Source organism: Scyliorhinus torazame, chromosome 18, assembly GCF_047496885.1.
Source record: "Scyliorhinus torazame isolate Kashiwa2021f chromosome 18, sScyTor2.1, whole genome shotgun sequence".
Classification (NCBI taxonomy): Eukaryota; Metazoa; Chordata; class Chondrichthyes; order Carcharhiniformes; family Scyliorhinidae; genus Scyliorhinus; species Scyliorhinus torazame.
In genome coordinates, this window is record NC_092724.1 from 70112934 (window position 1) to 70136282 (window position 23349).

At 44.2% G+C, this 23349-nt stretch overlaps 1 protein-coding gene across 2 annotated transcripts in view; it reads right to left on the reverse strand.

The window, feature by feature from the left end:
* Positions 1-23349, reverse strand: part of safb (scaffold attachment factor B) — a 101806-nt gene that overhangs the window by 69816 nt on the left and 8641 nt on the right. For both annotated transcript variants that reach the window (XM_072482861.1, XM_072482862.1), the window contains exons 4-9: positions 7255-7506; positions 5462-5539; positions 3949-3976; positions 1971-2472; positions 1419-1468; positions 555-670 (exon numbers count right to left, since the gene is read on the reverse strand). In XM_072482861.1, the coding sequence (XP_072338962.1) occupies positions 555-670; positions 1419-1468; positions 1971-2472; positions 3949-3976; positions 5462-5539; positions 7255-7506 (1026 nt within the window). The remainder of the gene's footprint in view (positions 1-554; positions 671-1418; positions 1469-1970; positions 2473-3948; positions 3977-5461; positions 5540-7254; positions 7507-23349) is intronic.

Sequence of the window (23349 nt, forward strand, 5' to 3'; positions counted from 1 at the left end):
ACCGGGGCACCCAAAGGAAACCCATGCAGACATTGGGAGAATGTGCAGACTTCACACAGAGAGGGACCCAAGCCGGGAATCAAACCCAGTCCCTGGTGCTGTGAAGCAACAGGCTACTGTGCCACCCTTAGCTGGTATGACTCTGTTAAATACATAATGTTTTCTATTATCTGATAATCCTAAAATGATAGTCAGATTAAGATTTTCCAAATGTACAAGGTAGAAAGCATCAGACAATCAACTTAGAGACACCCCATTTCTGTTAGAAGATATTGGTATTAAAAATAAAACCTCTACTAAATATTCCCCCATGAGTCAGTCAATTACAACACAGGGCATTCAGCGCATCCCAAGTCAATAGCAACTCTCCATAAACCAACCCAGTCAGTGCCAATTGCCCATTCTATCCCCATAGCCCTGTAAAGTTTATTTATTTGAATTTAATAAGCAAAGCATTCTTCAACCAGCGTTTTAGAATGAAAGACAGATCATTCCATAAAGATGCTTCACACATTACAAATCACTAAAGACTTCAGAATTTTCATATCCATTACCTTGCCATATTTACTGAAGAGGTTCTTCAAGTCAGTTGCTCTGGTGGCAGAGGACAGACCACTCACCCAAAGGTTCTTGCCTGCAGCATCCAAAATGCTGGTGCTACCAGATCGGCCTGAATGGCAAAGTATTACCGTTAGCAAGTGAATAAGCTTAGTTTTCCTGTATCAACATTAACCCCCAAAAATTAAGTAAAGACATCAAATAATCCAAAACTGTTACTTTTCAAATAAATTGCACTTCAAAGACATTGCATTCTGAAGAACAGCTGCACTGAAAAAGAGTGTAACAGTTACACAACTGTTATGCCAGTTGCCACCTGAAATTGTGGCTTGAGCCAAGGCTAGAAAACCAAAATGTGAAAGCACACAATCTATCCAGATTACATATGATCTTTCAATCACGTGCTTCTCTTCCACATATGTTAATCACCTACTTTAGATTTCTTGCCCTTTTGTCATCTGAAAATGCAACCCTCTAATCATAGAAATTACAGTGCAGAAGGAGGCCCTAAGAATCAAGAAATGATCCCAAACTAATTTCCTTTGGATGGGGGAAGACAGTGTTTAAATATATACCACTTGCACAGTAAATCAGAGGGGTTTTCAGTAATTACTTGAGTGAATACAAGCAAAAATCTGAATTTTATTTCTTTGATTTTATCTACATGATTTACAAAGCAGTTAAAAATGATGGGCACTTCCATAAAAATTTCCAAAAATCTTGGAATTGGCCCTTGCCACCAGCATCAAGTTCTGTGAATGGATTTGATGAGAGAAAATGACAAGAACACACCTACGGTTAGTAACTTGAATCAAGACAGAACTACAGCCATCAATGACTCCCAACGTTCTGTGGCCTACCTTTATCATCCTTTGCTGTGGTTTTAGTATCTTTCCCATCCTTGATAGAGCTATAGGTAAAATTAGACTTATTAGATAGAGAACAAATGGGATTTCAGAAATATACATATACAAAAAAAAAAAAAAACTTTTCCAAACTGAGCAAACTGTCGAATACCTACCAAAGTATACAGCTACGGTCAGTTAAAGATCACTGAAAATGCAACAAACCAAACATATTTGATGTAGGGGCACCAATGACATTTTAGATCCCAATTGGAAATGAAACTGCATCAAAAAATGTCTCATTACATTTTTGGTACTGTTGGTGAAGAGTACACAGAAGCAAAATATTCCAGTTTGTGAACAACCTCTGCAGGTTGGAGAGCAGAAAGTGTAAAAGGAAGTCGTCTCTAACAGTACAGGAAAAGAAAATTAAGGAACTTTTAAACAAAAACAAAAAAGATCAAAATTACCACCACTGTGCAGGCCAATTCACGAGATAGGTTTACTCGAATCTAAGTATGAATGAAAAAAAGAAAGCTTCTGATCTAGAACTGAGAAACAACAAACCTCTTGTTCTGATCACTGCCCTCTATAATCGAGGTTTCTTTCTTAGCTGCTTCATTAGAATCACCTTCATCTTCTGTTTTCATGGTTTCATCTTTGATTTCCTCAGTTCCTGGCTGCTGCTCTTTCTCTGTGCTCTCAATGCCTGCCATTTCTAACTCTTGTTTCTGTTGGTCGCTTTCTGTTTCACTCATATTTGTTGTTGCACTCATTTCAGTTTCATTTTTATTGCCACATGACGCTTGATCTGTCTTTTTCTCAGAGTCAGTCCCTGGTGGTTTGGATTCTTTCTTGGGCGCATCCATAAGCAAGTCATTGTCGAGTTCTAGTGTCAGTGCGTCCTCTGCTTGTACAGTAACTGAGATATTGTCATCTTCTTCTTCTTTCTGGTAGGACTCTATGTTGATCATTTCTTGTGTAGATAGCTGTGCCTCTTCAGGGGGCTCCTCCTCGATAGGGACTGAACTACAAGCTTCCCCCGAACTCTCGGCTACATTCTCCTTCTCTACAGGATCAATGGGAATAGAATGACACAAGGTTTAATTACCACTGAAATACAGCAAGAACATACACGGAGCTAATGTGTCTGCCGTGTAACTGTGCAGGACACTGCCCCTAGCTTTCACTAGAACCACAGGGAGATTGGAAAACTGAGGGAGCACACAACTAACTAGAAAAATCAAATTTGTTAATTTCTTCACTAATTTATCAATCGATATTTCATTAACCTCACATATCAGAAGTCCTCAATGCTGCAAACGGATAACTTGGAAGTTAGCAGTAGTAGTTCAAGTGAAACCATGATATGTCCATCTATCTCCAAGAAGTAATTAGTTGAAGTCAGAAATTCCTTTGCAGTTCAAGATGATCAGAAATTATTATTTCCAAACTACATCCACGAGTGTTCAATAAATGTTTCCTTTTGAGTCCTAAGTCTTCTGATTAACTTCATTTCTTCCAAGTGAAGCAAGAGTCCAACAAAATATATGTGGGTAGATTGTTCATCAAGTCTTTTAATATTCCTGGGGAGAATGATCTTCTATTTGCTTTAATCTGCAGCATTTTCTTAGTTCACAAGACTTTGTATTTTGCTTTTATTCAAATATCATAAACTGGTCAGTTTCTTTTACTTTGGTAACAGTTCAGTTTAGAGACTAAACTTTCCTTATAGTACTTTCACCTCATTGCCCAGTAAGTAGAATTTAGACATTTGAACATTACTCTTGTGTTCTCATACACATCACCAGATAGAGGTTAGAAAACCCAATTAGAATGCAAAAAGGGGTAACAGCATTAATTTGTGCTGTCCTTACTTTTGTTATATATGCACATGCCTATATAGCACAACTGAGTCATTGTCTTCCCCCTCTTCATAAGAACTCCCAGACCAAAATCACTCGGGTTAAGAACACCTGCATTTATTTTTGCCCTAGGGTGACAGAAAACAGTTAAATTACGAATCCAATGGATGACACAGGTTGATGGGTCCCATTTCAGTTTACTAAATATATACAACTGGTAGAATTTAAGTAAATTTGAAACCAGGTGCTGACGTGTAATTCTTACCATACAACTAATTTGTTACTAAGTGCATTAACAGCCATTAAAGTGCCATAAAACCAAAATGCAGCCCGTGTAATCAACTTTTAGAGTGGCATGATACGTGCAAATTAAGACTTCAACAGAAACGGAATTGCATTCAAAATGTAGAGCTTTGTTACTTCTTCCCATTTAGGAAAGCTAATAGATGTTCTAATGTTGTCAGTTATGTTGGGTCAGTTGTGCAATTAGAGCTTTGTATTAATTGAATTAATGTAGAAGATCTGGGACATGCCTAAGTTTTCCAGTCTCCCTGTACCTGTGCTGCTCTGTACCACTGCTACTATACACCAGAATACTTGCATGTGATCACATATTTTTTTAAAGTGAGAATATTAAGTTCCACTTGGGCACATGGATGGAAGGTGAGTTTCTTTAATACCTGTTTCTTCATGCAAATCTTCAGCACCCTGAAAGCAAATGAGATTAGAAATTATTAAAGCTACTTGCATCTTACATAAAGATTACACATAACTAAGGTCCACAGACCATTTAATAAAGACAAAAGTGATTTTTCAAGCTCTTATTTGGCTGACCTAAGTACAATATAATTTACAAGCAAACATTACCTGAATTACACTTTAATGCAAGTTTTAACAGAGCAGAATCTGTCTTTTCTGTGTTCACCTCAGTGAATATTTCCCACTTCCACACTCCTGGCATAAGCCAGGGAAACAAAAACCTTGAAAATGATGTACCCACAGGCCAAGTTGATTTCGGAGAACACCCAGTTATGTCACAGGTAAAGAATACAGAATACACAAACTTTTTTAAAACTGCTCAATTTAAGGCACTGCAAAAACAAAAGTTTACAGCAGTGTTCTGGCAGCTGTTAATACTACCAACTACAACTAAACCAATCAATTTAAAGTGTATCATCTTGGAAATACAAATGTGAGTTTGTTGTTGTACTATTAAAATTGACAACGGAATTTACCTACACACTGTTAAACATGCATATTTCCCAGAGCATGTTTTGAACAAATAAGAACTTTTGCGAACTTTTAAGTAGAAAAATCTAATATTGGCTCAGTAATAAAGTGTAATGGTTGCTGACTGCCCTAGCAAATGGAAAGTTGTTTCAAATAGTGTTCCACGGGGCTCGGTATTGGGACCCTTAGTGTTTATGTTATATTTAACGTCGCCAATCCACCTACCCTGCACATCTTTGGGTTGTGGCGTTTGAGACCCACGCAAACAAGGGGAGAATGTGCAAATGTCACACGGACAGTGGCCCGGGGCCACAATGTTAAACACTGCGCCACCCTAGGGTATTGAACTGGAATGATCAGTCATGATCAGAATGAATGGCGGAGCAGGCTCGAAGGGCCAAATGGCCTCCTCCTGCCTCTATTTTCTATGTATGTTTCAATGTAAGTTCAGTCAATATTTTGCACCGTCTGCTCATTCAAGTTTTCCCTTTTATAAACGTTTCACTTTCTTGTACTTGCAGCAGACAACATTGGTTACACTAACTCTTGCTGTTTACTTCATAATACCACCTCAGCTACAAACACAATTTAACTAGAAATAAAATCCTACTGAACTAGTGATCAACAAATATATTTGCTTTTAAACAGTGAAATTAAGTGCTGGCAAGACCAACCTCCAGAAGCAGGAAAGAAAATTGACCTTATTACATCTACACCAGCAACATCCTGCCAGCAGAAAATAACTAAGTTTGTAACATTAGCTTCTCACAAAAGTAAACTGTCAACAGTATTATCATTACCTAAATGAATCAGCGCAGTTGCTATTTCATACAAACATATGAAATGGGAGCAGGTGAAGGTCATTCGGCCCTTCGAGCCTGCCCCACCAATCAATAAGAGCATGGCTCATTGATTTCAAAATTACTTTTTTTCAAAATTAACCATGAAAAAGTGGCATCCTACTTCTTTAATTGACATGGACTCCTTCTCTGCAGTGCAAGGCATCTCTGTGTCAATCGTCTTCTTTGGTTCATCCACAATCTGAAATATTATGTCAAGTATTAAATTCTTCAGGCAAAGAGAGTTTAAATTGAACGGACATGCAGAACATGCCCACTGAATGTCTGCAGTCAAAATGCTACTTGTAAACATATTTTGTTTCAAATCCAACAGCAGTGACCCTGCAGCTCCAGAAATAGATGGATTCAGTCCCTGCCAAAACATAATTCTCATACTAATATTATGTTACAAGACGTTGAAAATCAAGGCGACTTTCTGCAAGCAGTCAGATTGTTATGAAAACTGTGTCAAAGAGGAGCTTCCTGTTCCCCAGTACTGCATTACACCCATTACAGCAGAACTGAACGTTTGTAAATTGATCATTGCTGGGTTGAAGGCCACATTTGATACCCAATAAGAGTATTTTAATCATTAGCACTATCCAAATCAAACATGAGTTAATGAGTGCCATTTTGAGTGCAATTTTTTCTTCTCTGCTCTATCATAGGTTTGTTCAATCCCAGCAATCTCAGACAGCACCACATCTTTGTCATGCTCTACACCACCCACTATGCTCGAGTTGGCAACTTGAGGAAATCTGAGTTATGTTCAGTAGAAGCCAGATTGAGATTAAAACCAGAATCTCACAAGTTTAGCCAACTCGTTGCCAACTCTTCCGCTCTCCCATTATTCCTGCTTCATTGATATAATTTCTCACTAATGAACTCTGCCTGCAGCAAAGCATTCCCTGAGCCAACTTCAGTCCTCCCCAGCGAATGATTCTCGAATCTCCTCCACCATCCTTGTTTATCTATGCAAAACACGTCATATCCTATTTGCAACTAAAACTGAATACAGTTCAGTGGCTCACCTATATTTTACACAAATTCCAGTTCTTTACACCCCTATTTATAAATCTAAAACATATTTCCCCTTTTTATGGACTATCCACTATCCTTTCATTTCAGCAAGTTATTGCTACTGCAGCCTAAGAGAAAGCTTTTATCCCAAAAGCCTGGGTGATATCTGAATACAGGTCAGGAAAGTATTTTAAACTCACTGCACTATCAATCCCTTGCCAGAATAAGTCAAATTCCAAGTTCAGCTTTGCTCCCTTTACTGTCAAAGAACAAAGAACAAAGAAATGTACAGCACAGGAACAGGCCCTTCGGCCCTCCAAGCCCGTGCCGACCATACTGCCCGACTAAACTACAATCTTCTACACTTCCTGGGTCCGTATCCTTCTATTCCCATCCTATTCATATATTTGTCAAGATGCCCCTTAAATGTCCCTATCGTCCCTGCTTCCACTACCTCCTCCGGTAGTGAGTTCCAGGCACCCACTACCCTCTGCGTAAAAAACTTGCCTCGTACATCTACTCTAAACCTTGCCCCTCTCACCTTAAACCTATGCCCCCTAGTAATTGACCCCTCTACCCTGGGGAAAAGCCTCTGACTATCCACTCTGTCTATGCCCCTCATAATTTTGTATACCTCCATCAGGTCGCCCCTCAACCTCCTTCGTTCCAGTGAGAACAAACCGAGTTTATTCAATCGCTCCTCATAGCTTATGCCCTCCATACCATGCAACATTCTGGTAAATCTCTTCTGCACCCTCTCTAAAGCCTCCACATCCTTCTGGTAGTGTGGCGACCAGAATTGAACACTATACTCCAAGTGTGGCCTGATTCTATCCATCAACAATTGAATGCAAATACACATCATGAAAAGAGTGAGTTAATTTAAATTCTTCATACTTCAGCTGGAGGATCTGTGCTTAGAATTAGAGGTGACTCCACAGGTTCTTCTGTACCCAAAGGCAACTGCATAGTGATATCTACAGGTAGTCCTACGTGTTCAATATTGTCAGTTAAGGATGCAGTTATTTGCTCAATCTCATTTTCATCAGCACACCCTGCCATTGCACCTTCGATGTCAGTTTCAGGCCCAAAATTAACATCCAATGCAGAAATGTCCTGTAATTGGTCAACACTGGCTTCAATGTCCTCCTGTAATGAAAGATGCACATTACTTTAGGGTGTGACCAGGAAACGCTCAAAACAATTATATAGCAAGTTATCATTCTGTAGATTTCATAACATCCTAAATAGCTCACACAAAGTTAAAACTTATAATATTGAATTTGAAGAACTAACAGCTGGTCAAGTTTCTAACCAAAGCTTCATACAGTTGGGTCCAACAAGACAACCCACTGCAGTGAAAAACATCATGTCTATCATGAAGTATTACTACATAAAGACAAGTCACACTGACTAATTCAACAAAATCAATTGGGTCTTAAATCATTGCTCTGAAAGTTTGCTGGTCAACGAAAGCAGCTTAATTTGTATTTAGCCACACCAAAGTGGAAGTGCCCACCATTGCGGTGCTGAAGAAATTATCTAAACTTGGAACAGATTTTATGATCGGCAATTATCTTGAAGACTGGCAAATCTTCAACACCACTGATCATGGTTATTCAGAGACTTGTTCAAACAGAAGGCTCTACAGAATAGCACCTGAGAAACTATGGGAGTTAAATAGAAGCAAAACAGCAAGTACATTAACAAAGAATATTTTGATTATATCTGGCTTAATTTAAGAGATATGGCAGGGTACATCAGACTCTTGGAATGCAGATCCTGTGCCATAAAGGACACCAAGAGGCTTCCCATATCACAGACAACCAAGAATACAAGGCATACGATCAGCGGGAGAAATGTAAACGCTATGTTTTGGAGCTTGACCAATAGTTTGTCACTGTGGTCCAGCCATGAGGATGAGTGTCTCATGGATTGTATCTTGCAGGAGTGCAAACAGAAGGGGACTGGGTGACTACCAGACAAAAACTGCAGGCATGTAGTGCAGGTGACCCAAGAGCATTCTGTTCTCTAATCAGGATTCAATCCAAAGTACTGATGAAGAGTACATCCAAAGCCAAGACGACAGCACTATGGGTGGCTCATGTGAACAGAGGGAGAAAAATGTTCAAGCAACAGTGATAGGAGATTCCTTAGTTAGGAGAGCAGACTCGTGTTTCTGTGGTAGCAGACATGATTTCAGGGTGGTGTGCTGCTTCCTTGGTGTCAGGGTCATGGAAATCACAGAACAGCTCAAGGAAGAGGGGGCCCACGGTCCACATCAATACCAACAACAGGTAGAAAATCAGTTGAGGTTCTGCAGACAAATTTTAAGGATTTGGAAAGAAACTAAAAAGCAATACTTCAAAGGGAGGACTGAAACAGGTTGGAGTAGGTGAATACATGGCTGGGGAGATGGTGCTGAGGGAGACCTTTAGATTCTTCAGGTACTGAGACTGGTTCTCAGAAAGTGGGTTCAGTACAAGCTAGACAAGTTGCACCGTAATATGGCAAGGACCAATATCCTCATGGGAAGATTTGTTAATGCTTTAAATTAGTTAGCTGAGTTAGGTTGAGAAGCTGAGCACAGTTTCAGAAAGAAGAAAAGCAGAGCTGGGAATGGATGGGAGAAAATTAACAAGTGGGAGGCAGAGTAAGTTTGATTGTGCTTAATACCCAAATGCAAAGGGATTTTGTACAACGGCAGGTTTGTACCTTTCCGCTTCTATCGACTTAGGGGATACAGGACAAGGTCGTTTTTAGAACGGGGGTGGAGGAGGCGAAGGTATCTGAAATCTATTTTAAAAACTTATGGAGTGGGAGGAAACCCAGATAGGCGAGATAAAACGTAAATGGAAAGATGAACTGGGTACCGAGTTAGAAGCAGGCCTGTGGGAGGATGAAGCAGAATCAACACGTCCTCATCATGCGCCAGGCTCAGCTTGATACAGTTCAAGGTGATCTACCGGGCACAGACGACGGTGGTCCAGATGAATAGGTTTTTTGGGGTGGAGGGCAGGTGTGTGAGGTGTGTAGAGGACCCGCAAACCATGTGCACATGTTTTGGGCATGCTCGAAGCTTAGAGGATTCTGGCAGGGATTTGCAGATGTCATGTACAAGGTACTAAAAACGAGGATGGCGCCAAGTCCAGAGTTGGCGATTTTTGGAGTATCGGAAGACCCAGGAGTCCAGGGGGTGAGAGAGGCTGCCGTCCTGGCCGTTGCCTCCTTGGTAGCCCTGAGACGGATAATACTAGCATGGAGGGACTCGAAGCCCGCAAAATCAGGGGTATGGGCTAGCGACATGGCTGGGTTTCTCAGTCTCAAGTAAATTAAGTTCGCCCTGAGAGCTGAGAGGATCGACATTAGGGTTCATTCGGTGGAAGCCGTTTATCGACTTCTTCGGAAAAAACGAAACTGTCAGCAGATTCAACATGGGGGGGGGGGGGGGGGCGGTGTTACGCACTGAACTAAGTTTACATTTGTATTTGTATCTTTTATTGTTATCAAACCATAAATGCCTTAATAAAATGTTTGTTAAAAAAAATACCTAAATGCAAGGAATATAGTAGATAAGGCAGATGAGTTGAGGGCAGTCATGGGAGTGTCCCTTTAACAAATGTTTTTGTCTTATCACATGGCTTCAGTGATGTCATTGTGTGGGTGGAGCTGGCCTGTGGCTCGGAGTTTTACTTTCGCTTTTGAGTTTGACCTGGTTTTGTATTGCACAGGTTGGAAAGAAGTGTCTTTCTATCTTCAGTTTAAAAGCAGTTTCCAGATTACTTGATAACTTTCTGGAAGGAATTCAAACCTGCTGTTTTGGAAAGGACCAGGTTTAACCATACCAAGTCTTAAAGATAGTAAGAATGCAGTGTGCTGGGTCACACCTTTGAAAAGGGGTTTCTGGGATCTTGTTATTAAATTGGAACAGTTAAAGGGGGGAATTTATTACTGGTGATACATAGATTACTGTAGCTGTGTGGGGTATTTATGTTTGTAGTTGATAAAATGCTTACGTGTGTTTATAAAAATGTTAACTAAATTTGTAGAATTGTCTTTGATTAAAAGTGCTCGAGGCCTCTATTAAATAACACCTGAAAGGCAGGCCCTTGTGCTCATCGTAACCAAAATCTATAAACAGTTGTAGATCAGGTGAACTCCATGATGTACTTTGGAGTTTTCTGAACCCTGGCCCATAACAGCACAGATTGCTACTTTGAAGTATGATTGCTTTTTGTTTTTGCTGAAACATGGTTTAGAAATGGTCAGGAATAAGAACTTAACATTTGTGGTTATTTGGTTTCCAGGTGAAAGGGAGAGCGAGGAGGCGATTGGGTGGCAATATTTGTAAAAGAAACAATTACAATTGTGAGATGGGATATGTTAGAGGGATAATCAGAGCAGTCACATTGCTAGAAGTGGGGATTCCAAATAACCGAGGAAGAGAGAGAATTAAATTTGTCGGCAAATCTCTTGACAAAAGCAATGAGGCAGTAAAACAGTTATGCTACTAACTGGGATACAGTCAGTGCAAAAATCACAGCACTCCTCATACTTATTCAGTATGTGGGGCAGGTGGAAAGGGTGTGAGTGGGATAGTGATCAAAATTCAGTTGGAGTCAGCAGTCATGGAAAAGGATTCCAAGATAAACATCCACAAAAAACAGGGTGTGGCAGTCAAATCCAGAATCCCTGGATGACGAGGTGTACAAAACGTAAGATAAGGCAAGAGGAAGCTTGTCAGACATTTAGAGCTTAATAACACAAAGCCAAGAATAATAAAATGTGTAGGGCTAAATTAGAAGGGAAATCAGAAAAGCAAAGATTGTGCATGTGAAAAAAATTAGGAAAACCCAAAAATGTTTTAAATTGTGTAAGCAGCAAGGGAAAAATGAAGGAAAAAGGCTTATTCGGGACCAGAAAAGTTAACCATGTGTCGAGATGGAACATGTGGATACAATTTTAATGGCTAATTTACAGCTGCCTTCTTAAAAGAATGAGCCGATGACATCATAGTTAAGGAGGATGAATTTGAAATATTGGATGGGAGGAGAAACATTACAAGAGGAAGTATTAAAGGATTTTGCATCTTTTGAAAGTAGATAAATCACTACGCCCAGTTGGAATATATCCCATTTGTTTATTGTCACGTGTACCAAGGTACAGTGAAAAGCATTTTTCTGCGGGCAGCTCTACATATCATTAAGTACATGAAAAGAAAAAGAAAAACCTCCCCAACCACAGGAGTGGATCAGAGGATTGGAGGACTAAGACGATTGTATTGTTGTTTAAAAAGGCACAATCATAGTAATTAAAGGCCGGTTAGCTTAACTTCAACAGTCTTATGATTGGCGTCAGTTCTGAGGGACAGTATAAATCTTCATTTAGAAAGGCATAGACTAATCAAGGCAAGTCAGTATGGATTTAAGAGAAGGTTTTTGGGGGTGAAAGATATGGAGGGCAATTCTGCCAAAAGAATGATTAAGTGGCATTATAGGCGGGAATCGCAGGACTGCTCTGAGTCCTGCCAGGTGTGTGCGCATGATCCAGATCACAATTCACCCACTCAAGTCATTTTTGGAGCTTGGGGAGATTCTCACAAAAAAATTCTACACATTAAAATAAAGTTTTTCTGGAGCGGAGAACGAAAGACACCAACAAGACCGGCCCACACCCCCACCCCATCCCACCAAGGGGCAATTTAGCATGGTCAATCCACCTAGGCTGCACATCTTTGGACTGTGGGAAGAAACCAGAGCACCCGGAGTAAACCATTCGCAGACACTGGGAGAATGTGCAAACTCCACACAATTACCCAAGTTTGTAATTGAACCGGGGGCAGCACGGTGGCGCAGTGAGTTAGCCCTGCAGCCTCATGGCGCCGAGGTCCCAGGTTCGATCCCGGCTCTGGATCACTGTCCGTGTGGAGTTTGCACATTCTCCGTGTGTTTGCATGGGTTTCGCCCCCACAACCCAAAGATGTGCAGGCTAGGTGAATTGGCCATGCTAAATTGCCCCTTAATTGGAAAAAATGAATTGGGTACTCGAAAAAAAAAAATTTTTAAGTTTGGAATTGCACCCAGATCCCTTGGGCTGAGGCAGCAATGCTAACCACTGTGTCACCCCATCGGGCCATCGCCCCCTCCCAAGTAAGCATACCCTTCTATGGCGATGCTGAGGGGCCACCCTTTTCATGGGCATCGCCCCACCCTTTATACCCACTGCCTGGGCCGCCAGGGCACTGCCCCGCCCACCCGGGAGCTACAATGGCTTCTAAGTCCCCCAGCATAGCCATCACATCTGATTTCCATATTTTGGAAACCAGTACAGATTGGCACTGGCATCATGCTGCGCTGACTGGGGCTAGTGAATCCCGAGAGCCGGGAGACGCTGGCCCTGAATGGGCTGTGCATATTTAAGTTTTAAGACTCATTTAAATATGCATATCTGGATCATGCCAAGTAAGGCAGTGATCCAGATTGCGGAAGTTGGCAACATTGCGATCGGTTTGACACCAGGCGCGAAACTCATTTTTTGGGCTTTCCTGCTATTCGCAAGGAATAGCGGTCGGTAACTGCGCCAGGCACAATGTGGCCAAAAAAATCTCACAGATAATTGTTGAGGCAAGTGCGGTGGATAAGGTCCAGATGGGGTTTAGCAAGGTTTTGACACATGGCAGGATGATCAAAAAATGTAAACACCCTTGGAATCCGAAATTGGTGTTAGCAGCAGGAAGCAATGGTTAACATGATGGCCAATGATGGGCGTTTTTCCATATGGAAGGGTCTTACCAACAGGAATCGGCAGTGCTCACATTTGTGGTTAATTTTGTTGCAAACGTGTCATAATTCATATGGTTTAGAATATAACTTGGGAATTTTTGTGGACAAATGAAAAAGGCAGGTCCTCCCTGCCTAACCATCAGCCAAACAACAGGTGTTCTACACATGATTTGCTTGTTCGGTAAACCGTTTTAAAACAAGTTTTTTAATACGCTTTGGGAATTCAACCTTCAGTTTACTTATCTTTTGACGAAAGCAAAGGAACTCTTGAATCAACACATTTGGCAATGCTTCACAGCTCCAGGGGTCTCAGGTTCGATTCCCAGCTTGGGTCACTGTCTGTGCGGAGTCTGCACGTTCTCCCCGTGTGTACGTGGATTTCCTCCAGGTGCTCTGGTTTCCTCCCACAGTCCAAAGATGTGCAGGTTAGGTGGATTGACCATGCAAAATTGCCCTTAGTGTTGGGTGGGGTAACTGGGTTATGGGGATAGGGTGGAGTTGGGAAGGGTGCTCTTTCCAAGAGCCAGTGCAGACTCGATGGGCCGAATGGCCTCCTTCTGCACTGCAAATTCTATATCTATATAAATTCTATATAATGTGGTTGGAACATTTGAGCTAAGTTGGGGAATAATGACCGGATTGTATCAAAATAATATGATGGAACAAATGGTAAAGTACCCCCAGAAGAGAGACAAATACGTGGTTAAACTCAAACATTCAGAAGGTGCATCCCAAGCTACGCATTTGCTTCACGAAAACTACACTGCACTATTTGGTCCATTGTGGAAAATCATAGAATATGGTGAAATTGCTGCATTTATAATAAACTGAACGTTACATAGAATTTACAGTGCAGGAGGCTATTCAGCCCAACAAGTCTGCACCGGTCCTTGGAAAGAGCATCCCACTTAACCCAACGAGTCTGCACCGGTCTTTGGAAAGAGCATCCCACTTAACCCAACGCCTCCACCCTATTTCCGTAACCCACCTAACCTTTTTAGACACCAAGGGCAATTTATCAATCCAGAGGAAACCCATGCACACATGGTGCAGACTCCGCACAGACAGTGACCCAAGCCGGGAATCGAACCTGGGACCCTGGAGCTTTGAAACAACTGTGCTAACCACTGTGCTGCCGCGCTGCCAATCCCCTCCCCCAATTTACAACCATTCAGGTAGTAATCTGCCTTCCTGTTTTTGCTTCCAAAGTGAATAACCTCACACTTATCCAAATTATACTGCATCTGCCATTGATTTGCCGACTCGCCCAACCTGTCCAGATCATGCTGTAGGATCCCTGCATCCTCGTCACAGTTCACCCTCCCACCCAACTTGGTATCATCTGCAAACTTTGAGATGTTACATTATGTTCCCTCATCCAAATTAATTCCTAATCTTTGTTTCCTCTCTGCCAAACAGTTTTCTATCCACCTCAATACATTTCCCCCAATCCCATGTGCTTTAATTTTGCACAATAATCTCTTATGTGAGACTTTGCCAAACGCCTTCTGAAAGTCCAAATATACCACATCGACTGGCTCCCCCATGTCAACTGTACTGGTTACTTCTTCAAAGAATTCCAACAGATTTGTCAAGCATGATTTTCCCTTCATAAATCCATGCTGACTCTGACTGATCCTGCCACTGCTTTCCAAATGTTCCGCTATAAAGTCCTTGATAATGGATTCAAGAATTTTCCCCACTAACGATGTTAAGCTTACTGGTCTATAATTCCCTGCTTTCTCTCTACCTCCCTTTTTGAATATCGGAGTGACGTGAGCTACCCTCCAATCTGCAGGGACTGTTCCAGTCTATAGAATCCTGGAAGATGACCACCAATGCATCCACTATTTCCAGAGCCACCTCCTTAAGTACTCTGGGATGCAGATTCTCAAGCCCTGGGTATTTATCCACCTTCAATCCCATCAATTTTCCCAGCACTATTGCTCTCCTAATGTTGATCTCCCTCAGTTCTTCCCCCTCACTAAACCTTTCATTCTCCAATATTTCTGGTATCTGATTTGTGTCCTCTTTTGTGAAGACAGAACCAAAGTATGTATTCAATTGCTCAGCCATTTCTTTGTCCCTTATTATGCATTTCCCCATTTCTGTCTGTAAGGGCCTACATTTCTCTTTACCAATCTCCTTCTCTTCACATATCTATAGAAACTCTTAGTCTCACAGTCTTTATGTTCCCTGCAAGCTTCCTTTCGTACTGTAGTTTCCCCTTCTTATTCAATCCCTCTGTCCTTTGTTGAATTCTAAACTGCTCCCAATCCTCAGACTTATTCTTCTTCTTGGCCAATCTGTATGCTTCTTCCTTGAATCAGATACTATTTCTAATTTCCTTTGTAAGCCGTGGATTGGCCCTCTTACCCATTTTGCATTTGTGCCAGACAGGAATGAATAGTTGCTTAGTTCCTATGCGTTCCTCGTATGTTTGCCATTACACAGAACATACAGCGCAGGAGACCATTCGGCCCATCGAGTCTGCACCGACCCACCTAAACCCTCACTTCCACCCTATCCCCGTAACCTTTTTGGTCACTAAGGGCAATTTATCATGGCCAATGCACCTAACCTGAACGCCTTTGGACTGTGGGAGGAAACCGGAGCACCCGGGAGGAAACCCACGCAGACGCAGGAGAGCGTGCAGACTCCGCACAGACAGTGACCCAGCGGGGCATTGTACCTGGCACCCTGAAGCCACAGTGCTACCGTGCTGCCTATCTACTGTCACCCCTTTAACTAACTCTCCCCAATCTATCAAGGCCAACTCACATCTCATACCTTCATGGTTCCCTTTAGTAAGATTCACCACCCTAGTCTCTGAATCAACTATTTCACTCTCCATCGTGATAAAAAATTCTATCATGTTATGGTCGCTCATCCCTATGGGGTCTCGCACAGCCAGATTGGCAATGATTCCCTTCTCTTTACACAGTACCCAATCCAAGATGGCCTGCTCCCGAGTTGGTTCCTCCACATATTGGTCAAGAAAATCATCCCGTATACACTCCAGGAATTCCTCCTCTATGGCTTGTGGTTAATTTGATTTGCCCAATCTATGTGAAGATTAAAATCACTCATGATCAGCGATATTCTATTACATGCATCTCTAATTTCTTATTTAATGCCATTCCCAACATCATCACTGCAGTTTGGGGGTCTATATGACACCCACTAATGGTTTTTGCCCCATGGTATTTCTCAATTCTACCCATACAGACTCCACATTGTCAGAGCTAATATCCTTTCTCACTGTGTTAATTTCCTCTTTAAACAGCAGTGCCGAGAGTCGAGGAACTGGAGGGGGTTGGTGCGGAGCATAGGGTGTCGCTTTATGCGGACGACCTGCTGCTGTATGTGGCGGACCCGGTGGGAGGAATGCCAGAGGTAATGAGGATCCTTGGGGAATTTGGGGACGTTTCGGGGTACAAGCTCAATATGGGGAAGAGCGAGCTGTTCGTAGTTCAGCTAGGGGACCAGGAGAGGGGGATTGGCGAGCTCCCACTAAAAAGGGCGGAGAGGAGCTTCAGATATTTGGGGGTCCAGGTGGCCAGGAGTTGGGGGGCCCTGCATAGGCTTAACTTTACAAGGCTGGTGGAGCAAATGAAGGAGTTCAAGAGGTGGGACGCGTTGCCGCTGTCCCTGGCGAGTAGGGTGCAGTCAATCAAAATGACGGTGCTCCCAAGGTTTTTGTTCCTGTTCCATTGCCTCCCCGTGTTTATCCCAAAGGCTTTTTTCAGGCGGGTTAACAGGAGTATAATGGGGTTTGTGTGGGCGCGAGGGACTCCGAGGGTGAGAAGGGTGTTCCTGGAGCAGAGTAGAGATAGGGGAGGACTGGCGCTGCCCAACCCCTGTGGGTACTACTGGGCCGCCAACGCGACAATGGTGCGCAAGTGGGTGATGGAGGGGGCTGCATGGAAGAGGCTGTAGACGGCGTCCTGTGTGGGTACAAGTCTGGGGGTGCTGGCAACGGCGCCGTTGCCGCTCCCTCCAAGGAGGTATACCACGAGCCCGGTGGTGGTGGCAGCCCTCAAAATTTGGGGCCAGTGGAGGTGGCGTGGGGGGGGGGGTTAGGGCCTCGGCGTGGACCCCATTACGAGGGAACCACCGGTTCGCCCCAGGAAGAACAGGTGGAGGGTTTTCGGGGTGGCACAGGGCAGGGATACGCAAGTTGGGGGACCTGTTTGTGGACGAGAAGTTTGCGAGCTTGGGTGAGCTGGAGGAGAAGTACGGGCTCCCCCCCGGGGAATACCTTCAGGTACTTACAGGTAAGGGCGTTTGCCAGACGGTAGGTGGTGGAATTCCCACGGCTACTGCCACACACAGTCCAGGATAGGGTGCTCTTGGGGGGGGTGGGTGGGAGTGGGGAAGATCTCGGAAACATACCAGGTGATGCAGGAGGAGGAGGAGGCCTCAGTGGTGGACTTGAAAGGTAAGTGGGAGGAGCTGGGAGGGGAGATCGAAGAGGGGACGTGGGCAGATGCCCTAGGGAGGGTGAACTCTTCCTCTTCATGCGCGAGGCTCAGCCTCATACAGTTTAAGGTGCTGCACAGGGCACACATGACCAGGACAAGGATGAGCAGGTTCTTTGGGGGTGAGGACAGGTGTGTTAGGTGCTCAGGGAGCCCAGCAAACCACACCCATATGTTCTGGGCATGCCCAGCACTGGAGGAATTTTGGAAGGGCGTATCGAGGACGGTGTCGAGGGTGGTAGGATCCAGGGTCAAACCGGACTGGGGGCTCGTAATATTTGGGGTGGCAGAGGAGCCTGGAGTGCAGGGGACGAAAGAGGCCAGAATTCTGGCCGTCTTTGTTCTGGCCGTCTCATGTTGTCTCACCACGGTCCTGTACAGTTGCAGCATAACCCCACAGCTCTTAAACTCAAGCCCCCGTTAATAAACGCTAACACACTATCGGCCTTCTTCACAGCTCTATCCACTTGAGTGGCAACCTTCAGAGATCTGTGAACATGAACCCCAAGATCTCTCTGTTCCTTCACATTCCTCAGAACTCTGCCGTTGGCCCTGTAATCCGCATTCAAATTTGTCCTACCGAAATGAATCACCTCGCATTTATCAGGGTTAAACTCCATCTGCCATTTTTCGGCCCAGCTCTGCATCCTAGCAATGTCTCTTTGCAGCCTGCAACAGCCATCCACTACTCCACTAATCTTGGTGCCATCAGCAAATTTACTGACCCACCCTTCAGCCCCCTCCTCCAAGTCATTTATAAAAATCACAAATAGCAGAGGACCCAGCACTGATCCCTGTGGTACACCACTGGTAACTGGTCTCCAGTCCGAAAAAGTTCCATCCACCACCACCACCATGTGATAGCCAGTTACTTATCCAATTGGCCAAATTTCCCTCTATCCCACACCTCCTTACTTTCTTCGTGAGCCGACCATGGGGAACCTTATCGAATGTCTTACTAAAATCCATGTATACGACATCAATTGCTCTACCTTCATCTACACACTTAGTTACCTCCTCAAAGAATTTAATCAAATTTGTGATGCATCTTCACGAATCCCGGATTAAGCTGCATCTTTCCAAATGGTCATTAATCCTATCCCTCAGGACCCTTTCCATTAACTTACCAACCACCGAAGTAAGACTAACAGGCCTATAATTACTAGTCATTCCTATTCCCTTTCTTGAACAGAGAAACAACATTCGCCACTCTCCAGTCCTCTGGCACTATCCCCGTGGAGTGAGGCCCAAAGATCAAAGCCAAAGGCTCCTAGAATATATCCCATCTGGCCCAGGGGACTTGGCCCTCAGGTTTTTCAAAATTGCTAATACATCTTCCCTCAGAACATCTACCTCGTCCAACCTACCCGCCTGTATCACACTCTCATCCTCAAAACATAGCCCCTCTCCTCGGTGAACACTGAAGAAAAGTATTAATTCAACGCCTCTCCTATCTCTTCTGACTCCATGCACCCCACTACTGTCCTTGACCGGCCCTAACCTCACCCTGGTCATTCTTTTATTTCTCACATAAGAGTAAAAAGCCTTGGGGTTTTCCTTGATCCGACCCGCCAAGGACTTCTCATGCCCCCTCCTAGCTCTCCTAAGCACTTTTTAAATCGCTCATTCCTTGCTACCGTGTAACCCTCAAGCGACCCAACTGAACCTTGTTTTCTCATCCTTACATACTCTTCCCTTTTCCTCTTGACAAGACATTCAACCTCTTTTGTGAACCATGGTTTCCCTCACACGGCTATTTCCTCCCTGCCTGACAGGGACATACCTATCAAGGACACGCAAGGATCAAGGATTCCTTGAACAAGCTCCACTTTTCATTTGTGCCTTTCCCTGACAGTTTCGGTTCCCATCTTAAGCTCCCTAATTCTTGCCCAATCGCATCATAATTACACCTCCCCCAATTATAAACCTTGCCCTGCCGTATGGCCCTATCCCTCTCCATTGCAATAGTGAAAGACACCGAATTGTGGTCACTATCTCCAAAGTGCTTTCCCAAAAACAAATCTAACACTTGGCCCGGTTCATTACCCAGTACCAAATCCAATGTGGCCCCACCTCTTGTCGGCCTATCCACATATTGTGTCAGGAAACCCTCCTGCGCACACTGTACAAAACCTGCCCCGTCCGAACTGTTCGACCTATAGAGGTTCCAATCAATATTTGGAAAGTTAAAGTTACCCATGACAACTACACCTATCCATAATCTGTTTTGCAATTTCTTCCTCCACATCTCTATTACTGTTTGGGGGCCTATAGAAAACTCCTAATGTGACCGCTCCTTTCCTATTTCTAACCTCAGCCCATATTACCTCAGGAGGCAGATCCCCCTCGAACTGCCTTTCTGCAGCTGTTAAAACTATCCTTGATTAACAATGCTACTCCTGCACCTCTTTTACCACCTTCCCTACACTTACTGAAACATCTATACCCCAGAACTTCCAACAGCCATTCCTGTCGCTGTTCTAACCATGTCTCCGTAATGGCCACAACTTCGTAGTCCCAAGTACCAAACCATGCTCCAAATTCACCTCCCTTATTCCAGATGCTCCTTGCATTAAAGTAGACACACTTCAACCCACCTTCCTGCCTGCCAGTACACTCCTGCGACCTTGATACCCTCCTCAGTACCTCACTACCCTCAACACTGGCTTCTGGACTACAGTTTGTTTTCCCATCCTCCTGACAAATTAGTTTAACCCCCCCCCCCCCCCCCCGAAGAGCCGTAGCAAATTTTCCTCCCAGGATATTGGTGCCCCTCTGGTTCAGGTACAAACCGTCCTATTTGTACAGGTCCCACCTTCCCCAGAATGTGCTCCAATTATCCACGTAACTGAAACCCTCCCTCCTATAACATCCCTGCAGCCTCGTGTTTATCTGCACTCTCTTCCTGATCCTCAACTTGCTAGCACGTGGCTCCGGCAACAAACCAGAGATGACAACATGGGTTGTCCTGGCGCTCTGCTTCCACCCTAGCTCCCTAAATTTGTTTTAAATCCCCGTCCCTACTCTTACCCATGTCGTTGGTACCGGTGTGTACCACGACTTGTGACTGTTCCCCCTTCCCCTTAAGGATTCTGAAAACACGGTCTGACGTCACGGACCCTGGCACCCGGGAGGCAACATACCATCCGTGAGTCTCTTTTGTTGCCACAGAACCGTGTATCTGTCCCTCTAACTATCAAGTCCCCAATAACTATTGCTCTCCTGCTCTCCCCCCCTTCCCTTCTGAGCCACAGGGACAGACTCAGTGCTGGAGATCTGGTCACCATGGCTTACCCCTGGTAAGTTGTCCCCCCCCCACCAGTATCCAATGCGGTATGCTTGTTACCAAGGGGAATGACCACAGGGGATCCCTGTCCTGACTGCTTCCTCCCAGCCCCTCTCACCGTCACCCATCTATCTTCATTCTTCGTAATAACTACATCCTAGTTTCGGGAGCCGTTCGGAGGAGGAGGAGCAGTCTCTGTGTGAGTATAAAAACCTACTTTAACCCGGGGATCGCGGCCTAGTTTCGGGAGCCATTCGGAGGAGGAGCAGTCTCTGTGTGAGTATAAAAACCTAACGCTAACTTCCTGTTTTCCGCTTTCCCCCCCAAAAACGACATCAGAGGGAAGCTGTGATCTGATTGGTTGATAGCAAATCTGCCCCAAATTTTAAAAAAACACAGCTAAACTAATTAATTAATTAGAGTTGGCTGGTCAGGTGATGTGCTTGAACTGCTTGATGTGGGAGCTGGCAGATCCCATTGCGAGCTGCAGCAACCACATCTGCATTAAGTGTTGGCTGCTCGAAGAGCTCCGGCTCAGAGTTGATGAGCTGGAGTCTGAGCTTCAAACACTGAGGTTTAAATAGTTTAAATCCTGCCAGTGGCCAGGGACAGCAGGGTGTGACTGCAAGTCAGGCAGGTAAAGGGAACCAGCAGTTACGAACTCAGGAGCCTCAGCCCTTGACCCTGACCAACAGGTACGAGGCACTTGCTCCCTGTGTGGATGGCGAACAGGGCTGCAGGAAGTGTGAGTCAGCTGACCCAGGCACCATGGTTCAGCAGGCCATTCAAGGGGAGGGAGTAAATAGGCAAGTTGTAGTTGTTGGGGATTCTATTATCAGGGGGATAGATGGTATCCTTTGTGAGCAGGATAAAGAGACCCGCATGGTATGTTGCCTGCCCGGTGCTAGGGTGCGGGACATCTCTGACCGGCTTGAAAGGATACTGGAGGGGGAGGATCCAGTTGTTGTGGTCCATGTCGGTACCAACAACATAGGCAAGTCTAGGAAAGAGGACCTGTTTAGAGATTATAAAGAGCTAGGATTCAAATTAAAAAACAGGTCCTCAAGGGTCATAATCTCCGGATTACTGCCCGAGCCACGTGCAAATTGGCATAGGGAGGCAAGAATAAGGCAAGTTAACACGTGGCTGAAAGAGTGGTGTGGGAACAAGGGATTCCTTTTCATGGGACACTGGCATCAGTTTTGGGACAGGGGGGACCTATACCGTTGGGATGGTCTCCACCTGAACCGAGCTGGGACCAGTGTTCTGGCAAAAAGAGTAAATAGGGTGGTCAATAGGACTTTAAACTAGAGATTGGGGGGGGGGAAGGGAAAGTCAGGGAACCAAGAGGTGAAGTAATCAGTGGGAAGCGTAGCTGCTTAGGAATACAAAAAAGCACTAAAAGACAGAACTCAGGAGAGGTTACGATAGTCCCCATCTCACAAAATATGAGTGTATGGAAAGGCTCAGTAAACCAAGGTCCACCACACTAAGAAAACAAAAAGGGACGGTCAATAGAGAATTAAAGGTGCTATATTTAAATGCGCGCAGTGTACGGAACAAGGTAGATGAGCTTGTGGCCCAGATTGTGACTGGCAGGTATGATGTGGTAGGCATCACAGAGACGTGGTTGCAGGGGGTTCAGGACTGGCATTTAAACATCCAGGTATTCACAACCTATCGAAAAGACAGAGAGGTGGGCAGAGGGGGCGGGGTTGCCTTGTTAATTAGAAATTAAATTAAATCAATAGCACTAAACGACATAGGGTTAGATGATGTGGAGTCTGTGTGGGTAGAGTTGAGGAACCACAAAGGCAAAAAAACCATAATGGGAGTTATGTACAGGCCTCCTAACAGTGGTCAGGACCAGGGGCACAAAATGCACCACAAAATAGGAAGGGCATGTCAGAAAGGCAAGGCCACAGTGATCATGGGGGACTTCAATATGCAGGTGGACTGGGTAAATAATGTTGCCAGTGGACCCAAAGAAAGGGAATTCATTGAATGTTTACAGGAGGGCTTTTTGGAACAGCTCGTGATGGAGCCCACAAGGGAACAGGCCATTCTGGACTTAGTGTTATGTAATGAGCCAGACTTGATAAAAGATCTTAAAGTAAGGGAACACTTAGGAGGCAGTGATCATAATATGGTAGAATTCAGTCTGCAATTTGAAAGAAAGAAGGTAGAATCAGATGTAAAGGTGTTACAGTTAAATAAAGGTAACTACAGGGGCATGAGGGAGGAACTGACGAAAATCGACTGGGAGCAGAGCCTAGTGGGAAAGACAGTAGAACAGCAATGGCAGGAGTTTCTGGGAGTAATGGAGGACACAGTACAGAGGTTCATCCCATAGAAAAGAAAGGTTATCAGAGGGGGGATTAGGCAGCCATGGCTGACAAAGGAAGTCAGGGAATGCATCAAAGCAAAAGAAAGCCTATAATGT